The following is a 22445-nucleotide window of genomic DNA, read 5'->3' on the forward strand; positions in this document are numbered from 1 at the left end:
GATAACAGCCAACTCACTGGAAAAGGCTCTGATGCTGGGAGAGATTGAAGGTAAAAGAAGGGGGCAGCAGAGGATGAGATGGTTAGATAGCATCACTGACTCAGTGGACATGAATTTGAGCAAATTCTGGGAGATAGTAGAGTACAAAGGAGCCTGGTTTGCTGCAGTCAATGGGGTCATAAAGAGTCAGGCACAACTTAGTGACTGAAAGACTGGTTGCATTTATTTCTCATAAGTAACCGGCAAGCCTCCTTGAAAACATTTTGCAGGAAAAAAATTGTGGGCAGATTGTCACTGTTTTACATAAGGAAGGGTAGGACATAAATTGATTTATCTGCAGATATTTGTGGGTAACTCGATAGTCTTGCTGAAGCTTAGTGGACTGTACTGGCTCTTTTAAAAGCGAATGAGATTGTTTTGAGGAAAACCCAAGTTATAGGTGTCTAGCACCAAAGTTAAGACATTATATACCAATTGTTTCTTCTGTTTATGCCCTCTTCTGCTTTCACTTGTCTAACTGAGAGTCATACATTAGAACTTGCTCCTCTATGAAATCTGTTATTATCTTACTTTGCCACCAGACTGACTGAATACTCCTTTGTGTTAGTGGAATTTTTTAAGTTAAAAAAAGAAAAAGACAGTCAACAATATTGTCAGTTTGTAAAGCTGTTTCATTCTAATACAGACCATGAGGAAGCTAGAGCTCCATGTTATTTATAGGTAATCTGTTAATTCATTGATTCTCACAACAATTCCTTGAAGAAGGGAATCTGATCCACATTTTAAAGAAAAGAAACTGAGGCACCTCTGGCAAGGTTTAAGAAGCTTTCCAAAGTCACACAGCTAGCAAGTCACAGACCCTAGATTATTCAAGCCCAAGGATTCTGACTCTACAGACCAACTTCTTAATCTCTATATTCTACTGCCTCTGCTTAGAAGATTTTGTAGAGCTGACAGTTGTCTCTTTCCTTTCCATCTTTGAGTTGAGACTTACCTTGCCATGGGCCTTAAGCTCAACTCTACCTCCCCACCCAAAGCTTGATCCCTTGACACTAGGCAAATCTGTTTACCTAATTCCAGTCTTCTCAATTAAAGCTTAACGTTTCTAAAAACTCTTAGTTTCCACCCTCCTCTCTTCTCTTACTCTTGGCAAAAGGAGCAAGAGAGGAAGATTCCAACAGTTTTTACTTCACTGTTTGATTTTTTCCCTTTATTCATCAATTTTCAGAATAACGAGTTGGTGTCATAGCATTCTCCAGTGGTAACTAATGAGGTTTTCTGTTTTAATATTATTATAAATGAATTGATTTTGATATTTGAAGTGTTTTAATCCATTCCCATAGTCATTATTTTTGATGATAGTCTTCCTTTTAGGCCAGTGGGAGGCTTTTGTGTTGCTCCCTGTATCCTTTTGACATGACCCCATTGTTAGTCTTGGGTAGTACAAGACTCAGCTTTTGTATTGTTGTTGTTCAGTCGCTAAGTCATGTTTGACTCTTTGCAACCCCGTGGACTGCACCACGCCAGACTTCCCAGAATTTGCTATCACTATCTCCCAGAATTTGCTCAAACTTATATCCATTGAATCAGTGATGCCATCCAACCATCTCATCTTCTGTTGCCTGATTCTCCACCTGCCTTCAAGCTTTCCCAGCATCAGGGTCTTTGTATCAGGTAGCCAGAGTATTGGAGTGTCAGCTTCAGCATCAGTCCTTCCAGTGAATATTCAGGGTTGATTTCCTTTAGGTTTGATTTTTTTTTGCTGTCCAAGGGACTGTTGAGAGTCTTCTCCATCACCATAATTCAAAAGCATCAGTTCTTTGGCACTTAGCCTTCTTTATGGTCCAGCTCTCACATCTGTACCTGACTACTGGAAAAACCATAGCTTTGACTGTACGGACCTTTGTTGGCAAAGTAATGTCTCTGCTTTTGAATATGCTGCCTAGGTTTGTCATAACTTTTCTTCTAAGGAGCAAGTGTCTTTTAAATTCACGGCCACAGTCACTGTCTGCAATTATTTTGGAGCCCAAGAAAATGAACTCTGTCACTGTTTCCACATTTTCCCCATCTATTTGCCATGAATGATGGGACTGGATACCATGATCTTAGTGTTTTCACTCTCCTCTTTTACCTTCATCAAGAGGCTCTTTAGTTCCTCTTCACTTTCTGCCATAAGGGTAGTGTCATCTGCATATCTGAGGTTATTGATATTTCTCACTGCAATCTTGATTCCAGCTTGTGCTTCATCCAGCCTGGCATTTCTCATGACATACTCTGCATTTAAGTTAAATAAGCAAGGTGACAATATACAGCCTTGATGTACTCCTTTCCCAATTTTGAACCAGTACATTGTTCCATGTCTGATTCTATCGCTTCTTGACCTGCATACAGGTTTCTCAGGAGACAGGTAAGGTGGTCTGGTACTACCATCTCTTTAAGAATTTCCCACCATTTGTTGTGATCCACAGTCAAAGGCTTTAGCATAGTCATCGAAACAGAACTAGATGTTTATCTGGAATTCCCTTACTTTTTCTGTGATCCAGCAGATGTTGGCAATTTTGATCTCTGGTTCCTCTGCCTTTTCTAAATCCAGCTTGAACATCTGGAAGTTCTCAGTTCATGTACTGCTTGAAGGATTCTGGGCATTACCAGGCTAGCATGTGAAATGAGCTCAATTGTATGGTAGTTTGAACATTCTTTGGCATTGCCCTTCTTTAGGATTGGAATAAGAACTGACTTTTTCCAGTCCCGTGGCCACTGCTGAGTTTTCCAAATTTGTTGGCATATTGAGTGTAGCACTTTAACAGCATCCTCTTAGGATTTGAAGTAACTCAGCTGAAATTCCATCACCTTCACTAACTTTGTGTAGTAGTGCTTCCTAAGGCCCACTTGACTTCACATTCCAAGATGTCTGGCTTTAGGTGAGTGACTTCACCATTGTGGTTATCTGGGTCATGAGGACCTTTTTTGTATAGTTTTTCTGTGTATTCTTGCCACCTCTTCTTTTTCTTCTTTCCTTTTTTTTTGAGGGGGGGGCACCTTTTTCTGATCTCTTCTGCTTCTGTTAGGTTTTTGCCATTTCTGTCCTTTATTGTGCCCATCTTTGCATGAAATGTTTCCTTGGTATCTCTTAATTTTCTTGAGATATCTCATCTTTACCATTCTGTTGTTTTTCTCTATTTCTTTGCATTGTTCACTTAAGGCTTTCTTATCTCTCCTTGCTCTTGTCTGGAACTCTAAATTCAATTTGGTGTATCTTTCCCTTTCTCCTTTTCCTTTCACTTCTTTTCTTTTGCCAGCTGATTGTAAGGTCTGCTCATGCCACTCCAGTATTTTTGCCTTGAGAACCCCATGAACAGTATGAAAGGCATCTTTTATATATTCTGCCTCAAACCTGAAATAGCTGTTTTTCTTAGGAGTCCTGGCTCCTGTTCACATGAAGTGGTATTTTTAGAGTACACAGTCTGAGCCCTTCCACCTTCTAGTATTCCTGATCAAGGCAAGCATTCCATTTCCCTGTAAGTTAATAAGAGTCTTCTCTTTCCTACACTATTATTTAACCCATTGCTATTTGTGTAGATAGCAAACTCCCTTGTCAGAGTTTCGAATACCTATCATATTTTAAACCCTCAGATTTTCATCAACAACTCTGTCTCTTATCTTATTGAGCACTGTAGTTACCAAGCAGCATACTCTCTTCTTTGGTGCTGTTGTTTCTGTTGCTTTTATTTATTTATTTATGTATTAATTGAAGTATAATTGATTTCCAGTATTAGTTTCACATATACAACATAGTGAGTGATTCAGTATTTTTGTAGATTATACTCCATTTAAAATTACTGTAAAATAGTGGTTATGTTCCCATAGTCTCCATTTTGAAGTGCTTATTTGGCTGATTTTCTTCCCATTGTATTTTCAGGTAGACTAACACAGGTTAAGAACATTGAATTAATAGCTTAAGAGTGCTAAATGTTTGTGAACCATCTGCTTTATGGTAGCTCACTAGTGAAAGAATACTGTAGATATAATGAATCTGAAATTTCAGTGAGGCATCTAGCAGTCATTCATGGTGTCATGTATAAGATAGAGAAATGCAGGCCAGACTAGGGTGTCTGGCTAATTAACAGACAGAACCAGTTGAACAGCTGTTTCCAGTTGGTTAATTTGCTTAAGTCACGTTGAGAAGAGGCTCCAACAACTTGCCTGAGGCCACTTTCTGTTGAATATTGTTTTAAAGTTAGGAATGAATATTATCTAGGATTAACCGTACAAGGTAAAAAGGAGGAGGGTAAAATAACTAATATACCAGGTGGCCAGATCCCCAGAGTTCCACAGACCAGAATGATATATGGAATTTCTTATATAAAGATAAAATTGATCAAAGACAAATGTAAAGTCCAACTCTTGAGTTCAAGAAATCCTGCTTTTCTCAGGAAAGGACTATGAAAGACATATATTAATGGTATACTTGATACATACTTCAGGATTTAGATTTCTGTAAACCAGATGTGAATTAAGTATAGGGGGACTGGAAATACAGTAGTCTCAGAAGTTTTTGAATTCTGATTTCAGTTTCACTCCTGGCTATATATAACCAATTAAATTTCCTTACCTCTTTAAGCCTGGCTGCCCTTGTGGCTCAGCTGGTAAATAATCCACCTGCAATGCGGGAGACCTGTGTTCGGCCCTGGGTTGGGAAGATCCCCTGGAGAAGAAAAAGGCTACCCACTACAATATTCCGGCCTGGAGAATGCCATGGACTGTATAGTCCATGGGGTCGCAAAGAGTCGGACATGACTGAATGACTTTCATTCACTCACTCACTCACTCACCTCTTTAAGCTTCATTTTTCCCATTATAAAATGTGTATCGTTTTTATAGCATTATATCATCAATAATTATAAAATTGTAAGTGTTTACTGGTGTTTGCTGATTGATAGCTGCAGATATATAAGACTAATTGAGCCTTAAATTAAGGAGAACAAACCATTCAGTTTGGTTACTTGGTTTTATGAGAAAGTTTGATACTATATGATTAAGACTAAGAAATAAAAGAATTCAGTTAGGAACTCCATTTATCTTTAAGTGAATGATTGGTTTATGAATTAGGCTAGGTTATACATACATTTTTTGCCCGCAAGCACATGACTCAAGGCAATGAGGAAGGCTTCAGGTTAACAGACTTTGGCTCAATGTAAAGTAAAACTTTTGAACCATTAAAACCATCTAAAATGGAATGAATGGAATGAAGTACCTTATTGAGCCGCTGGAGATGTGCAAGTAGAGTATGGGGTAACTAACCCCTTGTCTAGGAATATCATAGAGGGAATGCATGCCTCAGGTCAACTTGTTCAAGACAACTTGAAAGGCCCCTTCTAACTCCAAGATTCCTGGCTATATGAAGATAATGATACCTCTCACAGTCATCATGATGAATAAATAGTACATGTAAAAACTTCTTGAACATTGCATGGTACACAACCGAATTTTTTTTCCCCATATCTACAAGATAAAAATAATCCTTGCCCTGGTCTTGGTACAGGTGAGATAAGGAATGTAAACATGCTTTAAATACCCTTCAAGTCCTTTATAAGAATAGGAGTTGCAAAAACCTATCTGACATCTGGCCAAGAACCATTTAGGGACATTTTGCTTATGTTTATTCATTTACAAAGTAAAACATTGGCTTTTTAGCTTTTGTGTGTTTGTTTTTCAAGAGGAGAAAGGCCTGACTTACTTGCATAGACTGAATAAATTTGACTTGCTTTGGCCACAGAGTATGTTAGTTAGGTACATAGACTTTGGGGATCCCAGCCCTAGCTCCCTTTCTTACTGGCTGGGTGACTGTTGAAAAGTGATATCACCTCATGAGCTTCATGAGTTTCTTCACCTGTAAAGTAGGGTACCTCATTTAGGTTTGTGGTGGTGATTCAGCACAATAACATGTGTTACATGCTTGGCTGAGAGCCTACACCCAAGTGCTCAGTTAACAATAGCTTCTTCTGTTATTGCCCGCTTCCCTGGTGGCTCAGACCATAAAGAATCTGCCCACAATGCTGGAGACCCAGGTTCAGACCCTTTGTTGGGAAGATCCCCTGGAGAAGGAAATGGCTATCCACTCCAGTATTCTTGCCTGGAGAATTCTATGGACAGAGGGGCCTGGTGAGCTATAGTCCATGAGCTCAGACAGGACTGAGGAAGTAACACTCACTCTTCTGTTGTTATGATCTTTCCCAACGTGCTATGAGAGAGATTTGCCAAATGCTTCTTTGAAGGGCTACGAGTTTGATTGGAAGAGGGCCTTTCTCTTTTATGTTTGAGAAGCTTCCATCTGAGTTGGTTTCCTAGTCTGTGGCATAGACAAGGGTTTATAGAAGCAAAACATGGCAATAAGAAAAGCTATGACCAGAGAAAGCAGTCAGAGGACCCCAAGAGAATCTAGTCACTGCACCCATCAGTGGAGAAATATCTCCCTCTAGTCTTTGATGTCAGTGTGGCCTTTTTAACGCTTATGAAAAGAACAAGCATGTTACAAGACATGAGCAGATTCTTAAAAGGTCTGTCTTTGATTGTTCTGGGGGCCCTTTGCTCCTGGATCCATCCAGATGCTGCACAGAATGCCTGCAAGTGCTTTATGAAGATATTATTGATCTCCAGTCCTGAGACTGGCAGATTAAGCTCAGCCACTTCCTAAATGGACTAGTTACTTAACTTTTTTGGAGATCTCTAAATGTATTCATTTACAAAATAATGATAACAATTGTACTCATCTTTGGGATTATGAGAATTACATGACACGACACAAAGAAAGCACACTGCCTAGTTGTAGGTGTTCAGTGAAGTCATATCCATGAGGTGTAGTTCTTACAGATATTGATTAATTATAACCATTTTAAAGTCTATTCTCGCAGAGTTCTTGTATATATTTTAATGTATGCATATAATAGAATATTGACAACTTTAAAATTAGAAAATTTAGATTCTCCATAGCCAATCATGATTTCCTGACAGTATTCCATGGCCTATTTCTAAGCCCCCTCAGCAGCTCAAGCCCAGCACTCTTAAGAGGTTTTTATCTCAAAAAAAAAAAAAAGAGGTTTCATCTCACAGACAGAGCTGTGGTCATGCCATTCATTGGCCTATTTGGCCTTGCCTGGTTTAGTTTTTTAATTTGCTGTTGTAACTTTGCTCTAATGTTTTCCTTGAGCTTACTTTGCATTTTTTAAAGGAAAAGAAAAGAAATGCTTATTATACCAGGAACACTTTATAGGAAATCTTAGCGAAGTTTCTTTTAGCTGCAAATAATATAAACACATTTAAGTTAGCTTAAGGAAGGATTGTGTTATAGAAACTGATATTCCCATGTTTATCAATTTGACCCAAGTTAGGAAGTGAATGCAGGTCTCAGAAAGACTTAGAAAGGTCTATAACTAGGAACTGTTCAAAAAACCTAGGCAATTCCCCTTTTTGTATGTCTTTCCCTATTTCCCTAGCTGTGTAGTCTCATATGTCTGCTTTTCTCTGCATACCTGCTATTTGCTGTGTGACTCTGAGCAAGAATCTTAATAGATCTGTGTCCTTGTATGAAAAAAAAATGTATTAGTTTCCTTTGTTGCTGTTAAAAATTACCAGAAACTGGGTGGCTTAAAATGACAAAAATTTATTCTTTCACAGTTCTAGAAGCCAGAAATCCAGAGTCAGTAAGCTGAAATGAAGGTGTGGGCAGAGCCACACTTCCTTTAGAGGTTCTGAGGGAAAATCCATTCTTTGCCTCTTTGAGCTTGTAGTGGCTGCTGGTTAGTCCTTGGCTTCTGGCCAGCGTTTCCCTCTGTCTTCACATCACCTTCCCCTGTACACGTGTGTGCGCTCCTGCATGTGCGCGTCCTCTGCTGTCTGTATCAAGTCTCCCTCTAGTCTCTCTTATAAAAACGTATGTGATAGGCGTAGAGAAGACACATGTGGTTGGAGGGTAGGGGAAGAATGGATTGGGTATTTGAGATTAGCAGATGCAAACTACTACATATAGAATGGGTAAACAAGGTCCTACTGCGCAACACAAGGAACTATGTTCCATATCTGACAAATCACAGTAGAAAAGAACGTGAAAAAGAGTGTACATCTGTATAACTGAATCTCTTTGCTGTACAGCAGAAATTAACACAAAATTGATCAACTATACTTCAATAAAATAAATTTTAAAAAACCATGTGGGGACTTCCTGGTGATGCAGTGGTTAAGACTCTGGCTGCACTTTCAGTTCAAGGGATGCGGATTTGATCCCTGGTTGGGGAATGAAGATTCCACATGCCTTGTGCGGGAAAAAAAAAAAGCAAAAAAAGTAATTGCAAGTAGGGCCCACTTTTATAATCTGCCCTTAGTGTGATCATATCTGCAAAGACTTTTTTTTCTTATAACATTTACAGGTTCCAGGTATTAGGACCTGATACCTTTGAATGGCCTTTATCTAGCCTACTACAAATGGGGATCATAAAGACGTATCTCAAATTTGGCAAATAATAAAGGCTGTGTAAATGGCCAGCCTCCTTCTTTCTCTATATCTATGCCCTTCTTTAACATTCCCTTCACATACTTTCCTGGAATGTTACTATCACTTTAAGTGTGAACCTGTTTGGATGATAATGAAAATAATAGCTATCTGGCTCAGAGGTTAAAGTGTCTGCCTGGAATGCAGGAGACCAGGGTTCGATCCCTAGGTCGGGAAGATCCCCTGGAGAAGGAAATGGCAACCCACTCCAGTACTCTTGCCTGGAGAATCCCATGGAGGGAGGAGCCTGGTAGGCTACAGTCCATGGGGTCGCAAAAAGTTGGACACGACTGAGCGACTTCTCTTCTCTTCATTAACTGTCTATGGTAGCCCAGGCACCATATACTGTGCTCGAGTATTTTATATAATATAAACTCAATATATATAAATATATATGCGAGTATTTTATAAAAATGCACAGTGTTTTATAAAATAACTGTGCTTTAGTATTTTATCTATGTTATATAGATGACAGTAAAATCCCCATTTTACAGATGAGAGAAACAGCTCTGAGTTAATTTGCCCAAGTTCACCTACCTGCTAAGTGCCAGAACTAGGGTACAACTAAGGATCTTTAATTTTGAGGGCTGTGTCCTTATACCTTGCTTACTACTGAGTGCAGTTCAAATCTCTGGTCTTCTGCCTTGGCCTCTGATCAGAATCTTTCCAGGAGGTTTCTTTTTTTCTGTTTTTTGTTTTAATTGAGGTATAGTTGAGCATGGAAGCTTCTTCACTGGTTAATGATTATAACTGTCATTTATTGGGTGTATACCATATGCTGGACACTTAGATACATGATAAGTAATCCTTACCACCTTCCTACAGGGTAGAAGTGGTAGGCTACCACTAAAGAAAGTAAGGGAGAGGGAGAAGCCTTCCACATTTCTGATTTGGATACTCTTAAGTGATGATGAAACTCAGAGAACATGAGTTCTTTTTTCAGTTAGGCTTTGTTTGTGGAATCTACAGGTAGATGAAGGAGTCTGTTCCTACAGCAAGATGCCACCTCTGCCAGTTAGCCTGGAGAAGGTTATGTTCAGGATCTACCCAGGGTTGCTTCTTTCAGAACTGCAGGCTTAAAGTCATCATTTCCACTATGTTCTAACTTTCATGTGTTCAGTTTCTGTTCCAGATGATCGCGCTGAACAACGAACCTGTCTTATTTGTGGCGACCGTGCCACAGGCTTACACTATGGAATCATCTCCTGTGAGGGCTGCAAAGGGTTTTTCAAGCGGAGCATTTGCAACAAGCGGGTATACCGGTGCAGTCGTGACAAGAACTGTGTCATGTCTCGGAAGCAGAGGAACAGGTGCCAGTACTGCCGCCTGCTCAAATGCCTCCAGATGGGGATGAACCGAAAGGGTAAGTGGTGCTTGCAGCTCTACTGCCCACCCTTTACCCATCATTTTATCTTCAGTGTCAGCTAGTAAGCCTTGGAGTTAGACGTTTCCTACGCCTACACTGTATACTAGGCATTGTACTGTGTATGTACTCATAATCTGCCTACAAGGATCTCCCAGATTAGGTGGGTAAAAGACTGATGAGGCATTAAGGGTCCTGTGAAAAGGAATGCACAGGCTCCATGTGGCAAGACCCCAATCAACAATCAGGTGCTAATAACTAGGATTAAGATACTCCACTAGTTTTTTCAGGGCATAATGAAAAGAAGTAGGAATTTTATATGAAAAGACAAAAAGGCTGTAGGTCCCCTGAATGTGTTATCATTCTGTTTGGTAGAATCATGGCATACTCAGGTTAGACATGCCCAGAAATCTGCATCCAAGTTGGTGAAGAATTGGGGATTTATTTGGCAAGTTTTCCAAGAGCCACTAGCCTAAAATGGCACAGATAAACCAATATTCTAAGGAAGTTGGCCTGGAGGGCAGCTTTGAAGAATGAATTGAGCTGATGGAAGCAGAAAAACCACCTAGAAAGTTTTTAGAAGGGTCCAGAAGAAAGGGAAGGGGAAAGTGATGGCATGGATGGGGAGATGTAGGAGAAGCTCACCTCGTAGGAATTGGTGACATACTGCATATTTGGCCTTACTAGAAATTGAAACTGAAGATTCAAATTCATAGTAAATTAATTAATAAAGAGTGGGGCAAAATGTTGACCTTTGTAGGTGCTAAATTTGAAGTACCTGAGAAGGACACCCATAGATGTCTACTAAGGAAGTTGGATGGTGCTAAATTTGAAGTACCTGAGAAGGACACCCATAGATGTCTACTAAGGAAGTTGGATATATAAATTGGATTGGAACTGAGGTGACAAGCCCTGCCTACCAGTAGAAGTTTGTGGAGCTGTTGGCATAGAGGTAGTAAAGTTTTGTTAGTGGGTAGAAATCACCCAGAGAGAGAACTTGGATACAGAAGAGAGAGCCAGTGTCAGAACTCTAGGAGTATTCTCATGGAGGATGGAGAGTGGTGCAATGTAGTTCAGTAAAAGAGCCCAGACTCAGGAGGCAGAAGTTGGTGACAGACTAGATATGTGACCTTGGACAGTTTGTTTTATGTCTCTATGCTCAATAATCTTTACCTTTATAATGATATGATAAAACTTTCAGAGCTCTCTAGAGGGTTAAATATGACAGTGTATATAGAATACTCAGCAAGGTATTAGGAGCTCACAGTAGTAGTATGGGGTGGGGATTAGTCAGATTTAATGAATTGTTCAACTTTTGGTTTTGTAGATACACTCAGATATCCTTCAGACTGGTTTTTTAAATTGTGTATGTTTTTAAAATTGTAAACTTGCCTATTACGAAGAAAGGTGAGAGATACGGGCTTCCCAGGTGGCTCAGTGGTGAAGAATTCACTGGCTAATGCAGGAAATGCTGGTCCATGGGGTCTTCCCTCTCCCTGAAAATCCTCTCCTGTCCCCACTGTCAGTTTACTCCTATAGAAATTCCCCAATACCAAACAAGTAATGTCTTGAAAAGAGAGTCTGGTCATTCATCTGTCTCATATTTATCTAATTTGATTTTGGTCTCTAGTTTTCTCATCTTCCTTTGTTGCTGTCATTGAGAGAGAGAGTGGGACCGTTAGTCGCTCAGTCATCTCCGACTCTTCGCAACCCCATGGACTATAGCCCGCCAGGCTCCTCTGTAGGATTTCCCAGGCAAGAATACTGGAGTGGGTTGCCATACTCTTCTCCAGGGGATCTTCCTGACCTAGGGATTGAACCTGAGTCTCCTGCATTGCAGGCAGATTCTTTATCATCTGAGCCACCCACCAGGGAAGCCATGCCTTCATTGAGTTTTATCAGAGCATGTTTATGGGTTGCCTTCTTGACTGTTTTCTTTTTTTTCTTTTTCCTTGACTGTTTTCTGATGAACCATCTTGTTTATTCAGTGTGTTAAGATTCTGAGGCTTCCAGCCAAATTTGCCTGTTTCAGAGAAGAAGAAGCTTACCCACAGAAATCGTCTAACCATATCTAGGAGAAAATGACACAGGAGGTGTGAGGGATGTAAAGCTGCCTTCCTAGGTTTATTTGCATGCCAAGCAGGCAGGCTCAGTTGCACAGTGAAGGCTTTGTCTCAGAGAGAAACCCTGCCACCTACTGGTTGGTGCTGAGAAAGCAGAATTAAAATTGCAGTTGCCATTGGAGTATTTTGGGGGCAATAGAACTATGGTGTTTGACACATAATTTTATGTATCTTGTCAAAACCTATAGAACTGAACACCGCAAAAGAAGTGAATTTTACTGCATATATTGTTTTGAGCAACCATTATTGAAGGGGGAGGAAATAAACTGTAGGCTATGGCAAATAAATCTAACTAGTAATGAAAAGAAATCACAAAGGCTCATTGAAAAGAATGAAGAAGAAAAGAGCTAGCCTTGGGAAATAGCATTTTGACTGTATACTATTAAAATTAAAGACAAAAAGAACTATATACAAACAAAGCACTCTGATTTATAAATTTGATTCTCTCAAGGTTATGGTTTAGAAATTCTTTCACTACTTTGTATACTAGGGTTGAACACATAAGTAAATACATTGTTGATAATGAGAGTTGAGTTTCTCACAACATGGAAAGAAGTTATAAATAAGGAAAGAGGAAGGCTAGAATGAAACCTCTGATGCTAGATTAGACTCAGAGGTTGTTGTAACATGGATTCATGTTTAGATAGATTTAAAAAAATAGTTATGTATGTAGATACATGAATTATATATATATACATATATTGCCTGACTCTAGGCATTGTGAAGGGCTAGAAGCAGTTACAACCCCAAGAGTAATGAGCACACCTAGTATCCACGCCTTGGTTTCTTAATATCAGTAAAAGGAATCAGGACTCCCTGGAGAACTGGTTGACTTTAGGACTGAGGCAGGGAATATATAAGATGAGTCTGGAGCATCTTGTGGTGCCAAAAAGTTAGAATGTGCTATAGATATAGATATATGTTAGTTTATAATCCAAAGAATAAAATATCCATGAGTTCATACTGATAAAACTTACTGAGTAAATAGAGGAATGATGGTTCTTCCTTACTGAAGAATTCTAATTAGTAAGTGTAGAGAAAATAAGAGAGATGGACAGTCACCATTAGAGCACCGCAGTAGTTGCTATAGGCAAGATCTACTGATGGATGCTAAAATTAGAGGCCGTAGATTTAAACAGAATCAGAGTATTTAGAAGTCTCAGAATATTTAGCATTTACAAAGAGAAAAATAGTACTTTTCAGTAGAGAATTCTGACAGATATCCTTTAGCCAAGAGATCAAGAGTAACATGAATGTGTTTACATGGACATCATGTATCACCAATATGATCACTAAGAAGAGCACAGGTGCACATGTACACACACAGAGATGGAGAGGTTCATTCCCCAAAGCCCAAATCGAGCAATATTCTTCAAAATAACTGGCATTCTACAAAAGTCTCCAAAAGTGTCAAGGTCATAAAAGATAAAGACTAAGAAGCTGTCACAGACTGGAGGAGACTCTGGAAGCATGACAACTACATACATTGTGAGATCCTGGGTTGGATTCTGAAACAGGAAAAGGATATTAGTAGAACTAGGAAAATCTGAATAAAGTCTTTGGTGAATAGTGTTGTGCCAAAGTTAATTTTCTAGTTCTGATGAATGGTCTGTGGCTATGTAAGCTTAGTTTACAGAAGTGAAAGCTGGGTGAGGAGTATATGGAAATTCTCTATTATTTTTACCATTGTTCTATAAATCTAAACTTGGCCTCAAATTTTAAAGATTAACTATTAAAAAATACAGCTGCCATGTGTACCCTCAGTCTCTGTCCCCCATCTTTGACAAAGATATCTTTTCAGAACTCAAAATTGGCTGGTCAGGAAATTAATTAACAAGTCAATGAGGGAGATTTAAATAACGGTGGGAAGTAGAGGCTGGATCCTTTCTTTTCATCCCCACTACTACCTGAGTGCCCCCAATACACATTTTCCTCACACATCTTGCAGTCTTTAGGTAAAGTCAGGAGTCCTCAGAATAATTTTCAAGACTCCTCTGGCATCCCTTTCCTCCCCTCCATATAGGGGGAAGAATTATGTGCTCTTCCCACATATGCAGTTCTCTTAAGAACTCAAGGATGTTTCATGTTTTGGCAGCTTTGCACATTTGGTTTTATCTTCCTGGAATATTCTACCCCCTTTTTCTTCACCTGACTTATTCACTCAGTTTTTATTTGTAACATCTTCTAAGAAGCCTTCTTTGACACCACTTCCCACTCACCTGATGACCTTCTTGAACTTCTGTAACCCACTTTTGCCCTCTGCATAGTAATGATCACCTTGTGCTCTTTGTCTGTTCTCCCCATTACTGAGTGATCCTTTCAAGGGTTGTGACCAAGTCTTACTTTTCTCTTACATCCCTTTTGGTGTAGGATGCTTCCTGGTTTGATGAATTGAGTATGGTTGGTCAGGGATAGGGGAGACCGGATAGGAAGATGGGTGAGGGGAATATTGTTAAAATCATTACAGGCAAGAGGAAACTACACTGAGCCGCATGGGAAATTCATATCAGTTAAGTAGTTTTGTGGAAATATAAAATTCCCTTAGCTTTGTTGTCTCATAACTTGCTAGATAACTAGTTCAAAAGTCCTCCAAGTCAACCTTCTTGGAGGAGGTTGGTGTTTGTAGGACATTGTGAGATAGTGATGCTGTGGCATTGCCATGTCACTGGACCAGGAGAAACATGGAGTACTATGAGGGAGAGAAAATATTTGAGCAGAAATCGTGAAGGAAAAGAAGCTCAAACTCCTTAGAAACTTAAAGAGCTTTGTAAAAATGACTCCTGCTTCTGTCACTCTTCCTTAATGTGTATTATTAACTATTTGAGAGTAAGTTGAAGATTCATTCCCCTTCACTTCTCACATAATTACAGCACTGTTATCAAAATCAGGAGATTTAACATGACATAATACTATTAATATGAAATTAAAAGATGCTTGCTGTTTGGAAGAAAAGCTATGACAAATCTGCACCGTGTGTTAAAAAGCAGAGCCATCACTTGCTGACAAGTCATCCCTATAGTCAAAGCTATGGTTTTTTTAGTAGTCATGTATGGATATGAGAGTTGGACCATAAAGAAGGCTGAGCACTGAAGAATTGATGCCTTGGAACTGTGGTGCTGGAGAAGACTCTTTGAGAGTCCCTTGGACTGCAAGGAGATCAATCCAGTCCATCCTAAAGGAAATCAACCCTAAATTTTCACTGAAAGAACTGGTGCTAAAATCGAAGCTCCAATACTTTGGGCACCTGCTGTGAAGAGCCAACTCGTTGGAAAAGACCCCAATGTTGGAAAAGATTGAGAGCAAGAGGAGAAGGGAGCGACAGATAGTTGGATGGTATCACTAACTCAATGGATGTAAGTTTGAGCAAACTCAGGGAGATAGTGAAGGACAGGGAAGCCTGGCATGCTGCAGTTCATGGTGTCGCAGAGAGTAGGGAATGACTTAGCAACTGAACAACAACAACAATGCTATTATTTAATTGCCCGACCTATCTAAGTTTCAGTAGTTACCCCAATGTCCCTTGTAGCAATTTCTGTTTTCTAATCCAGGAGCCAGTGCAAAATCACACACTGTGTTTAGTTCATAGGTCTCTTTAATCACCTTTAGTCTGAAGTGGTTCCTTATTCTTTTCTCATCTAAAATCATTTATTCTCTAGACTGTCCCTTAGTTTGGGTTTGTCAGTTTTCTCAGTTAGGTTGCTCTTGATGCAGTTTTGGTGAGAATGCCACAAATGCAGTGTTGTGTCCTTTTAGTACATCCTGTCAGGAGTGCATGATGGGCTTCCCTGGTGGCTCATTGGTAAAGAATCCACCTGCCAATACAGGAGACAGAAGTTTGATCCCTGATCCAGGAGGATCCCACATGCCACAGAGCAACGAAGCTCCTGTGCCACAGCTATTGAGCCTGTGCTCAGAAAAAGCCTGTGCAGCATGACCCAGCACAGCCGAAATTAAATAATACAAATTTAAAAATTAAAAAGAGTACATGGTATAAGTTTGTCCTATTATTGGTCATGTTACCTTGAACCACTTAGTTCAGGTGGTCTCACTTGGGTAAGGTGATGTCATCAGATTTTCCACTATAAAGTTTCTTGCTGAATAGAGGCAACAATATGTGCAGAGGCAAAACTGTGTTGTAAAACAGCATGGCATATTCAGGAACTAACAGTTCTCTGTAGGTACAATGTAACATTTATGGCATAAGATGAGAATGGAGAGTCCCATAAGAACCAGATCCCAGAGAATCTTGAATGCCAAGCCAGGGAACTTGAATTTAATTAACCCATAGACCACAATGAACCCAGTGGATTTTGAGCAGGGATTTGATGTAGTTAGCTTTGTGTCTGTCTTTCTGGTTTCTGGGTTTGGTTGGCTGCCAACGCCTAACCAGGTGAGGAATGCATTCTAGAGCAGGAAAAATATTTGTGCTTCTTTTGAGCAGATAGAAGAACCATAGCTGATGCCATTCTCTTAGGTTTAGATGAGAGGTGCAGCAGAACTCTTTCTGTGATCCTACCCAAAAGCCCTTTGTTTTGTTGTTTTAAGTAAGTTCACTACCAGAAAGACTCAGCCCTGCTGAAAAACTTGCTTTTAACTCAATGTAGCATCAAGGAACAAGTACAGCTTTAGAATAAGAAGACCTAAATTGAAATCCCTGCTCTATCAGTTCTTAACTGAGTAACCGTGAACCAGTCCCTTTTTGTTTAAACTGCATAGGATATTAATGTATACTTTGTGTGTGTGTGTGCGTGTGTGCATGCACTGCTGTTTATTTTTTAATTTATTTATTTATTTTAATTGGAGGATAATTGCTTTACAATATTGAGATGGTTTTTGCCATATAGCAACATGAATTGGCCACAGGTATACACGTGTGTCCCTCCCATCCTGACCCCTCCTACCTCCCTTCCCACCTCCCTCCCCACCCCATCCTTCTGGGTTGTCCCAGAGCACCAGCTTTGGGTGCCCTGCTTCGTGCATCGAACTTACACTGTCCATCTATTTTACATACGGTATTGTACATGTTTCAATGCTATTCTCTTAAATCATCCCACCCTCGCCTTCTCCCACTGAGTCCAAAAGTCTGTTCTTTACATCTGTAGCAAAGGAGATACAGATGTAAAAAACACACTTCTAATATATACTTTTTAAGGTTGTTGTGAGGATCAATAGATCTGAGTATGATATAAGTTTTAAAGTATGAGCCAAATTTTTGTTTTAACAGAGGCACTATGACACATAATGTTGTTGCCCACACTTCAGGCAGTTTCATGCCATTTTAGCAAATGTTACCATCTCTGATTAAACCAGTACTATTGTTTATTTTATGTTCTTTAAATTATCTTTTTTAAAAAATCAAAGTGAATTTTCAAGTAGTTCTTAGCACTTCAGTGAATGGAAAATCAGTATTTTTTTTAATGCACATTAGGATAAGTGTATAATTAAGACATTATCTATGCACAACCTAAAATTATGTTTCTCCAGTGGGATGCACACACATTTTGGGAAATTATAGTGGTGGAAAGAAAGTAGGTCTTAACCTGATAGCCTGGGCTCCAAATCTTTATTCTAATATTTAGTTTCTATCACCCAAAGGAGAATATTTTTCTGAGCATTAGAGTTATTTGTTCAGTGGGAGTGATAATACTAATAATACTTTACTCATGGGTTAACTTTACGCATGACAACACCTAACATGTATATGAGTTTCTTACTCCAGGTGGGGTTGAGGGACAACACAAGGTTTTAAATAACAGAGCAAGAAATTGGTAAGATATAAATCTTTTAAATTTATGGCACTTTAAACAAGAAGGAAAGCATGTTGAATTCCTTCCTCACCTCCAAGACATTGAGAGTGAAACATCAAGTGAGAAATATTCAGTGTTATACCTGCCAATGATAGATTTTTGTTCTGTACCTGTGAGCTGAAGCAAAGGTATGTGTGAGATATCAGTATTGGAAATAGAAGTGTCTAAAGATTGTCACTGGCCCTGAAACAGCAGCAAAGGAATTTTAAGATGTTTAGAACTTGAAATTAGGTTAAAAGAGAACAACCATCATGTCTCTAGGTAATATATATCTAGCTGTATATGTTTCTTGCCCCCAATTCACAGTAGCCTTTTAAAATAGACTGTTACCTCCTACTTCGTAAGTGGAAAGTAGTCACTCAATCTTATCTAACTCTTTGCAACCCCATGGACTGCAGCCCACCAAGCTCCTCTGTCCATGGGATTTCCCAGGCAAGAATACTGGAGTGGGGTTTTCATTTCCTTCTCCAGGGGATCTTCCCAACCCAGGGATCAAACCCAGGTCTCCTGCATGGCAGGCAGATTCTTTGCCTTCTGAGCCACCAGGAAATGCCAAGTCCTATTCTTGGAGCTTTAGCTAAATTATTTATAACCCTCACAATTCCCCATAAGACAGGTTCTAATATTCCTCTTTGTTTTTCTGTAAAACTGAAATTCAGAGAGATGAAGAAACTTGTTTGTAATTACTCAGACCTGGCAAAAACAGGATTTAGACTCAAGTTTGTCTAAGTTGGAATGTGTATTCTTCTAAGACCAAGAATGATGTCTGCTTTAAGGAAAATGAACTTCCTGTCAGCCTTTCAGTTATCCCAGGTAACTGTTAGGCTTGGAGCCTTTACCTTTACAGTCAACCAACCATGCCCTAAGGACTTTATAGATTGGATAACCTAACCTGAAAGTAAAAATATTGTATTTAAAAATGGAAATATTCTTTTTGTCTCCAGAAATAGATGGGGAAACAGTGGAAACAGTGTCATACTTTATTTTTTGGGCTCCAAAATCACTGCAGATGGTGATTGCAGCCATGAAATTAAAAGACGCTTACTCCTTGGAAGGAAAGTTATGACCAACCTAGATAGCATATTCAAAAGCAGAGACATTACTTTGCCAACAAAGGTCCATCTAGTCAAGGCTATGGTTTTTCCAGTGGTCATGTATGGATGTGAGAGTTGGACTGTGAAGAAAGGTGAGCACCGAAGAATTGATGCTTTTGAACTGTGTTGTTGGAGAAGACTCTTGAGAGTCCCTTGGACTGCAAGGAGGTCCAACCAGTCCATCCTAAAGGAGATCAGTCCTAGGTGTTCATTGGAAGGACTGATTCTGAAGCTGAAACTCCAATACTTTAGCCACCTCATAAGAAGAGTTGACTCATTGGAAAAGACGGATGCTGAGAGGGATTGAGGGCAGGAGGAGAAGGGGACAACAGAGGATGAGGTGGCTGGATGGCGTCACCGACTCGATAGACATGAGTTTGGGTAAACTGTAGGAGTTGGTGACGGACAGGGAGCCCTGGCATGCTGGGATTCATGGGGTTGCAAAGAGTCGGACACGACTGAGTGACTGAACTGAACTGAACCTTCTTGAATTTATCAAGGCTTTCAAATTCATCATCCTGGTGGGATATTTGTAGCTGTAGGACTACTAATAATGCCATCGTGTTTGTTGAGCATATTGAATGTATACAGTGTGTGTATCCAGTGCCTTGGAAGCCCAAAAGTATCTGCTGCCTATGATGGAAAGAATATGTGCTTCGGGTCCAGAAAGACCTGTGTTTTAATCTTAGCTTCACCAATTACTACCTTGTGCTTTTGGCCAAATAAGTTTTCTTTTTGTGCCTAGTCTCTTGTGGGCATGCTTCTTACTATTTTATATTTACTTCCAGCAATCAGAGAAGATGGCATGCCTGGAGGCCGGAATAAGAGCATTGGGCCAGTCCAGGTGAGTTCTGGGTCTTACTCTGTGTGGTGCACCCTGGAAGCTGAAGCCTCCAGATGCTCCTGAAGCTGCTCACCTTGATCCTCCTATCTGCTTCTGGTGGGGAGCCAACTTTACTTTCATTCCTGTTAAACTGCTTTTAGAACCTGGGTATGAATGTGTTTTGAAAATCTTAAATATATAAAAGATAATGATTAAAGTTCTTGTGATGCCTCAACTTGCTTAAAGGATTTTTACAGAAGGTGAACCCAATTCTGGTTCTGAAGCATCCAGAGGATAATTTATTTGTTAACTTTTTGCCCACGTGGCTTGTGGGATCTTACTTTCCTGACCAGGGATTGAACCCAGGCCCTCAACAGTGACAGCATGGAGTTCTAACCACTAGACTTCCAGGGAATTTCCCAGAGGATTTTTATGTCAGTCGCTTAAGGTTGTGGGTTGTAGTTAGTCTGGCAGAAATCAGCAAGACTACTTAGCTATTCAATGTTGTTAAAGGTATTTCCACCTAAAGTTCATTGCCTTATTTGTAAAGTGAGGAAGGTAATACACATTCAGTCCCACAAACATTTACTCAGTAGTACTTACTGTTTACCAGACTCCCTGTACTGTAAACTCAGTCTAGTGAGAAAGACATGTTTTTGAAGAGCTGGGTTAAAGGTAGGTGAAACTCGTGGCAAAGAAAAAGCAGTTTAAAGGGTTTTATTTGACTTCCCTCGTGATCCAGTGGTTAAGGCTCCATGCTTCCATTGCAGGGGATGTGGGTTCTATCCCTAGTTGGGGAGATAAGATCCCACATACCATGTGATCCCCCCAAGAAAAAAGCAGGGGGCAGGGGGAGAATGTTACAGAAGTCCAGGCAAGAGATACAGACTGTGGTTTCAAGTAGGGCAGTAATAGTGCAGATTGAGGAAAGGGAATAGATGCAAGAAATATTTAATAGGTTAAATTGGTAGGAGTTATCCAATTGAATGTGGGGGAATGAGAGAAAGACAGGAATTCAGAATTGTCTTAAGACATACACTGATGATGTATGGGAGGGTTTTCTGTCATGTGAGCCTGGTATACATATGTACTCAGTTGGAGTCTCTGTTTAATCAAAACTTTTATTCATTTATTCAAATCATGTATATGTCTTGCAAATTAATATATTTCAGTCTGCATTCATATGTGCTCTATTTTGGGTGGTAAAAACATATAACATGAAATACACCTCCCTAACAAATTAAGTGTACAATACAGTAGTGTCAACTATATGCACGTTTTGTATAGCAAATCTCTAGAACTTTTTTTAAAGCTTGTGACTGAAACTTTAATAGTAACTCCATATTTCTCCCTCCCCGCAATCCCTGACAACCATCATTCTACTTTCCCCTTCTAAGAGTTTGACAACTTTTGATACATCATACAAGTGGAATCATGCAGCACTTGTCTTTCTGTGATTGCCTTATTTCGCTTAGCATAATGTCCTTAAGATTCATCCATGTTGTAGCACATGACAGGATTCCTTCCTTTTTAAAGCTGAGTAATACTCCATTTTTGTATATAGCACATTTTGGGTTTTTTGTTTTTGCTCTGTGGTTTTTGCTTTTAATTTTTATTGGAGTATAGTTGATTTTCAATGTTGTGTTTCTGTTGTACAACAAAGTGAATTAATCCACTCTTTTTTTAGATTCTGTTCCCATTATAGGCTATTACTGAGTGTTGAGTAGAGTTCCCTGTACTGTAAAATAGGTCCCTTTTTAGTTATCTATTTTATAGATAAGTACTAGTGTAGGAGATTCTCAGTCCCAGTCTCCCAATTTTTCCCCCACCCATTATCCCCCTGGTAACCGTAAGTTTGTTTTCTACATAAGTTCATTTGTACTATTTTTTTAGATTCCACACAAAGCTATATCATATGATATTTGTCTTTCTTTGGCTTACTTTCACTCGGTATGACACTCTCTGGGTCCCATCCATGTTGCTGCAGATGGCATTATTTCATTCTTTTTTATGGCTGAATAATATTCCACTGTGTATATGTATCTGTGTACCACACCTTTATCCATTTCTCTGTTGATGGACATTTAGGTTGCTTCCACGGCCTGGTTATTGTAAGTAATATATAGCACATTTTGTTTATTCATCCACTGATGGACAGTTAGAGTGTTTCTACCTCTTGGCTGTAGTGACAGTGGCCTTGGCTACAATGAACATGGGAGTGCAAATATCTCTTCAAGATCCTAGTTTCAACTCTTTTGGATAAATACCTAAGTGGGATTACTGGGTCATATGGTAATTCTGTTTTTAAGTTTTTGAGAAACCCCCATACTATTTTTACGTAGTCACCACACCATTTTATATACCCACCCAAGTGCACAGGGTTCTAATTTTCCCCATCCTCTCCAGCACTTCTTGTTTTCTTGGGAGTTTGTTTGTGTAGTTTGTTTGTGTAGTTGTTTGTTTGATTCTGGCCATCCAAATAGGTATGAGGTGATCTCTCATTACAGCTTTGATTTGCATTTCCCTGATGATTGGTGACATAGAGCATCTTTTTATATGCCTTTTGGGTATTCATTTGTTTTCTTCGGGGAAATGTCTATTAAGTATTTTGCTATTTTTTAATCAGGCCTATTGGTTTAATTGACTGTTGGGTTGTAGGAACTCCTTATATTTTGAATATTAACCTTTAT

General features: G+C 39.4%; 1 protein-coding gene across 1 annotated transcript in view; it reads left to right on the forward strand.

Moving 5' to 3' along the window:
* The first annotated feature begins 9655 nt into the window (after positions 1-9655).
* Positions 9656-22445, forward strand: part of NR6A1 (nuclear receptor subfamily 6 group A member 1) — a 33091-nt gene continuing 20301 nt past the window's right edge. Inside the window, exons 1-2 of the mRNA XM_068976510.1 lie at positions 9656-9908; positions 19721-19776. Of these exons, the coding sequence (XP_068832611.1) occupies positions 9656-9908; positions 19721-19776 (309 nt within the window). The remainder of the gene's footprint in view (positions 9909-19720; positions 19777-22445) is intronic.

Source organism: Capricornis sumatraensis, chromosome 1 (assembly GCF_032405125.1).
Source record: "Capricornis sumatraensis isolate serow.1 chromosome 1, serow.2, whole genome shotgun sequence".
NCBI lineage: Eukaryota > Metazoa > Chordata > Mammalia > Artiodactyla > Bovidae > Capricornis > Capricornis sumatraensis.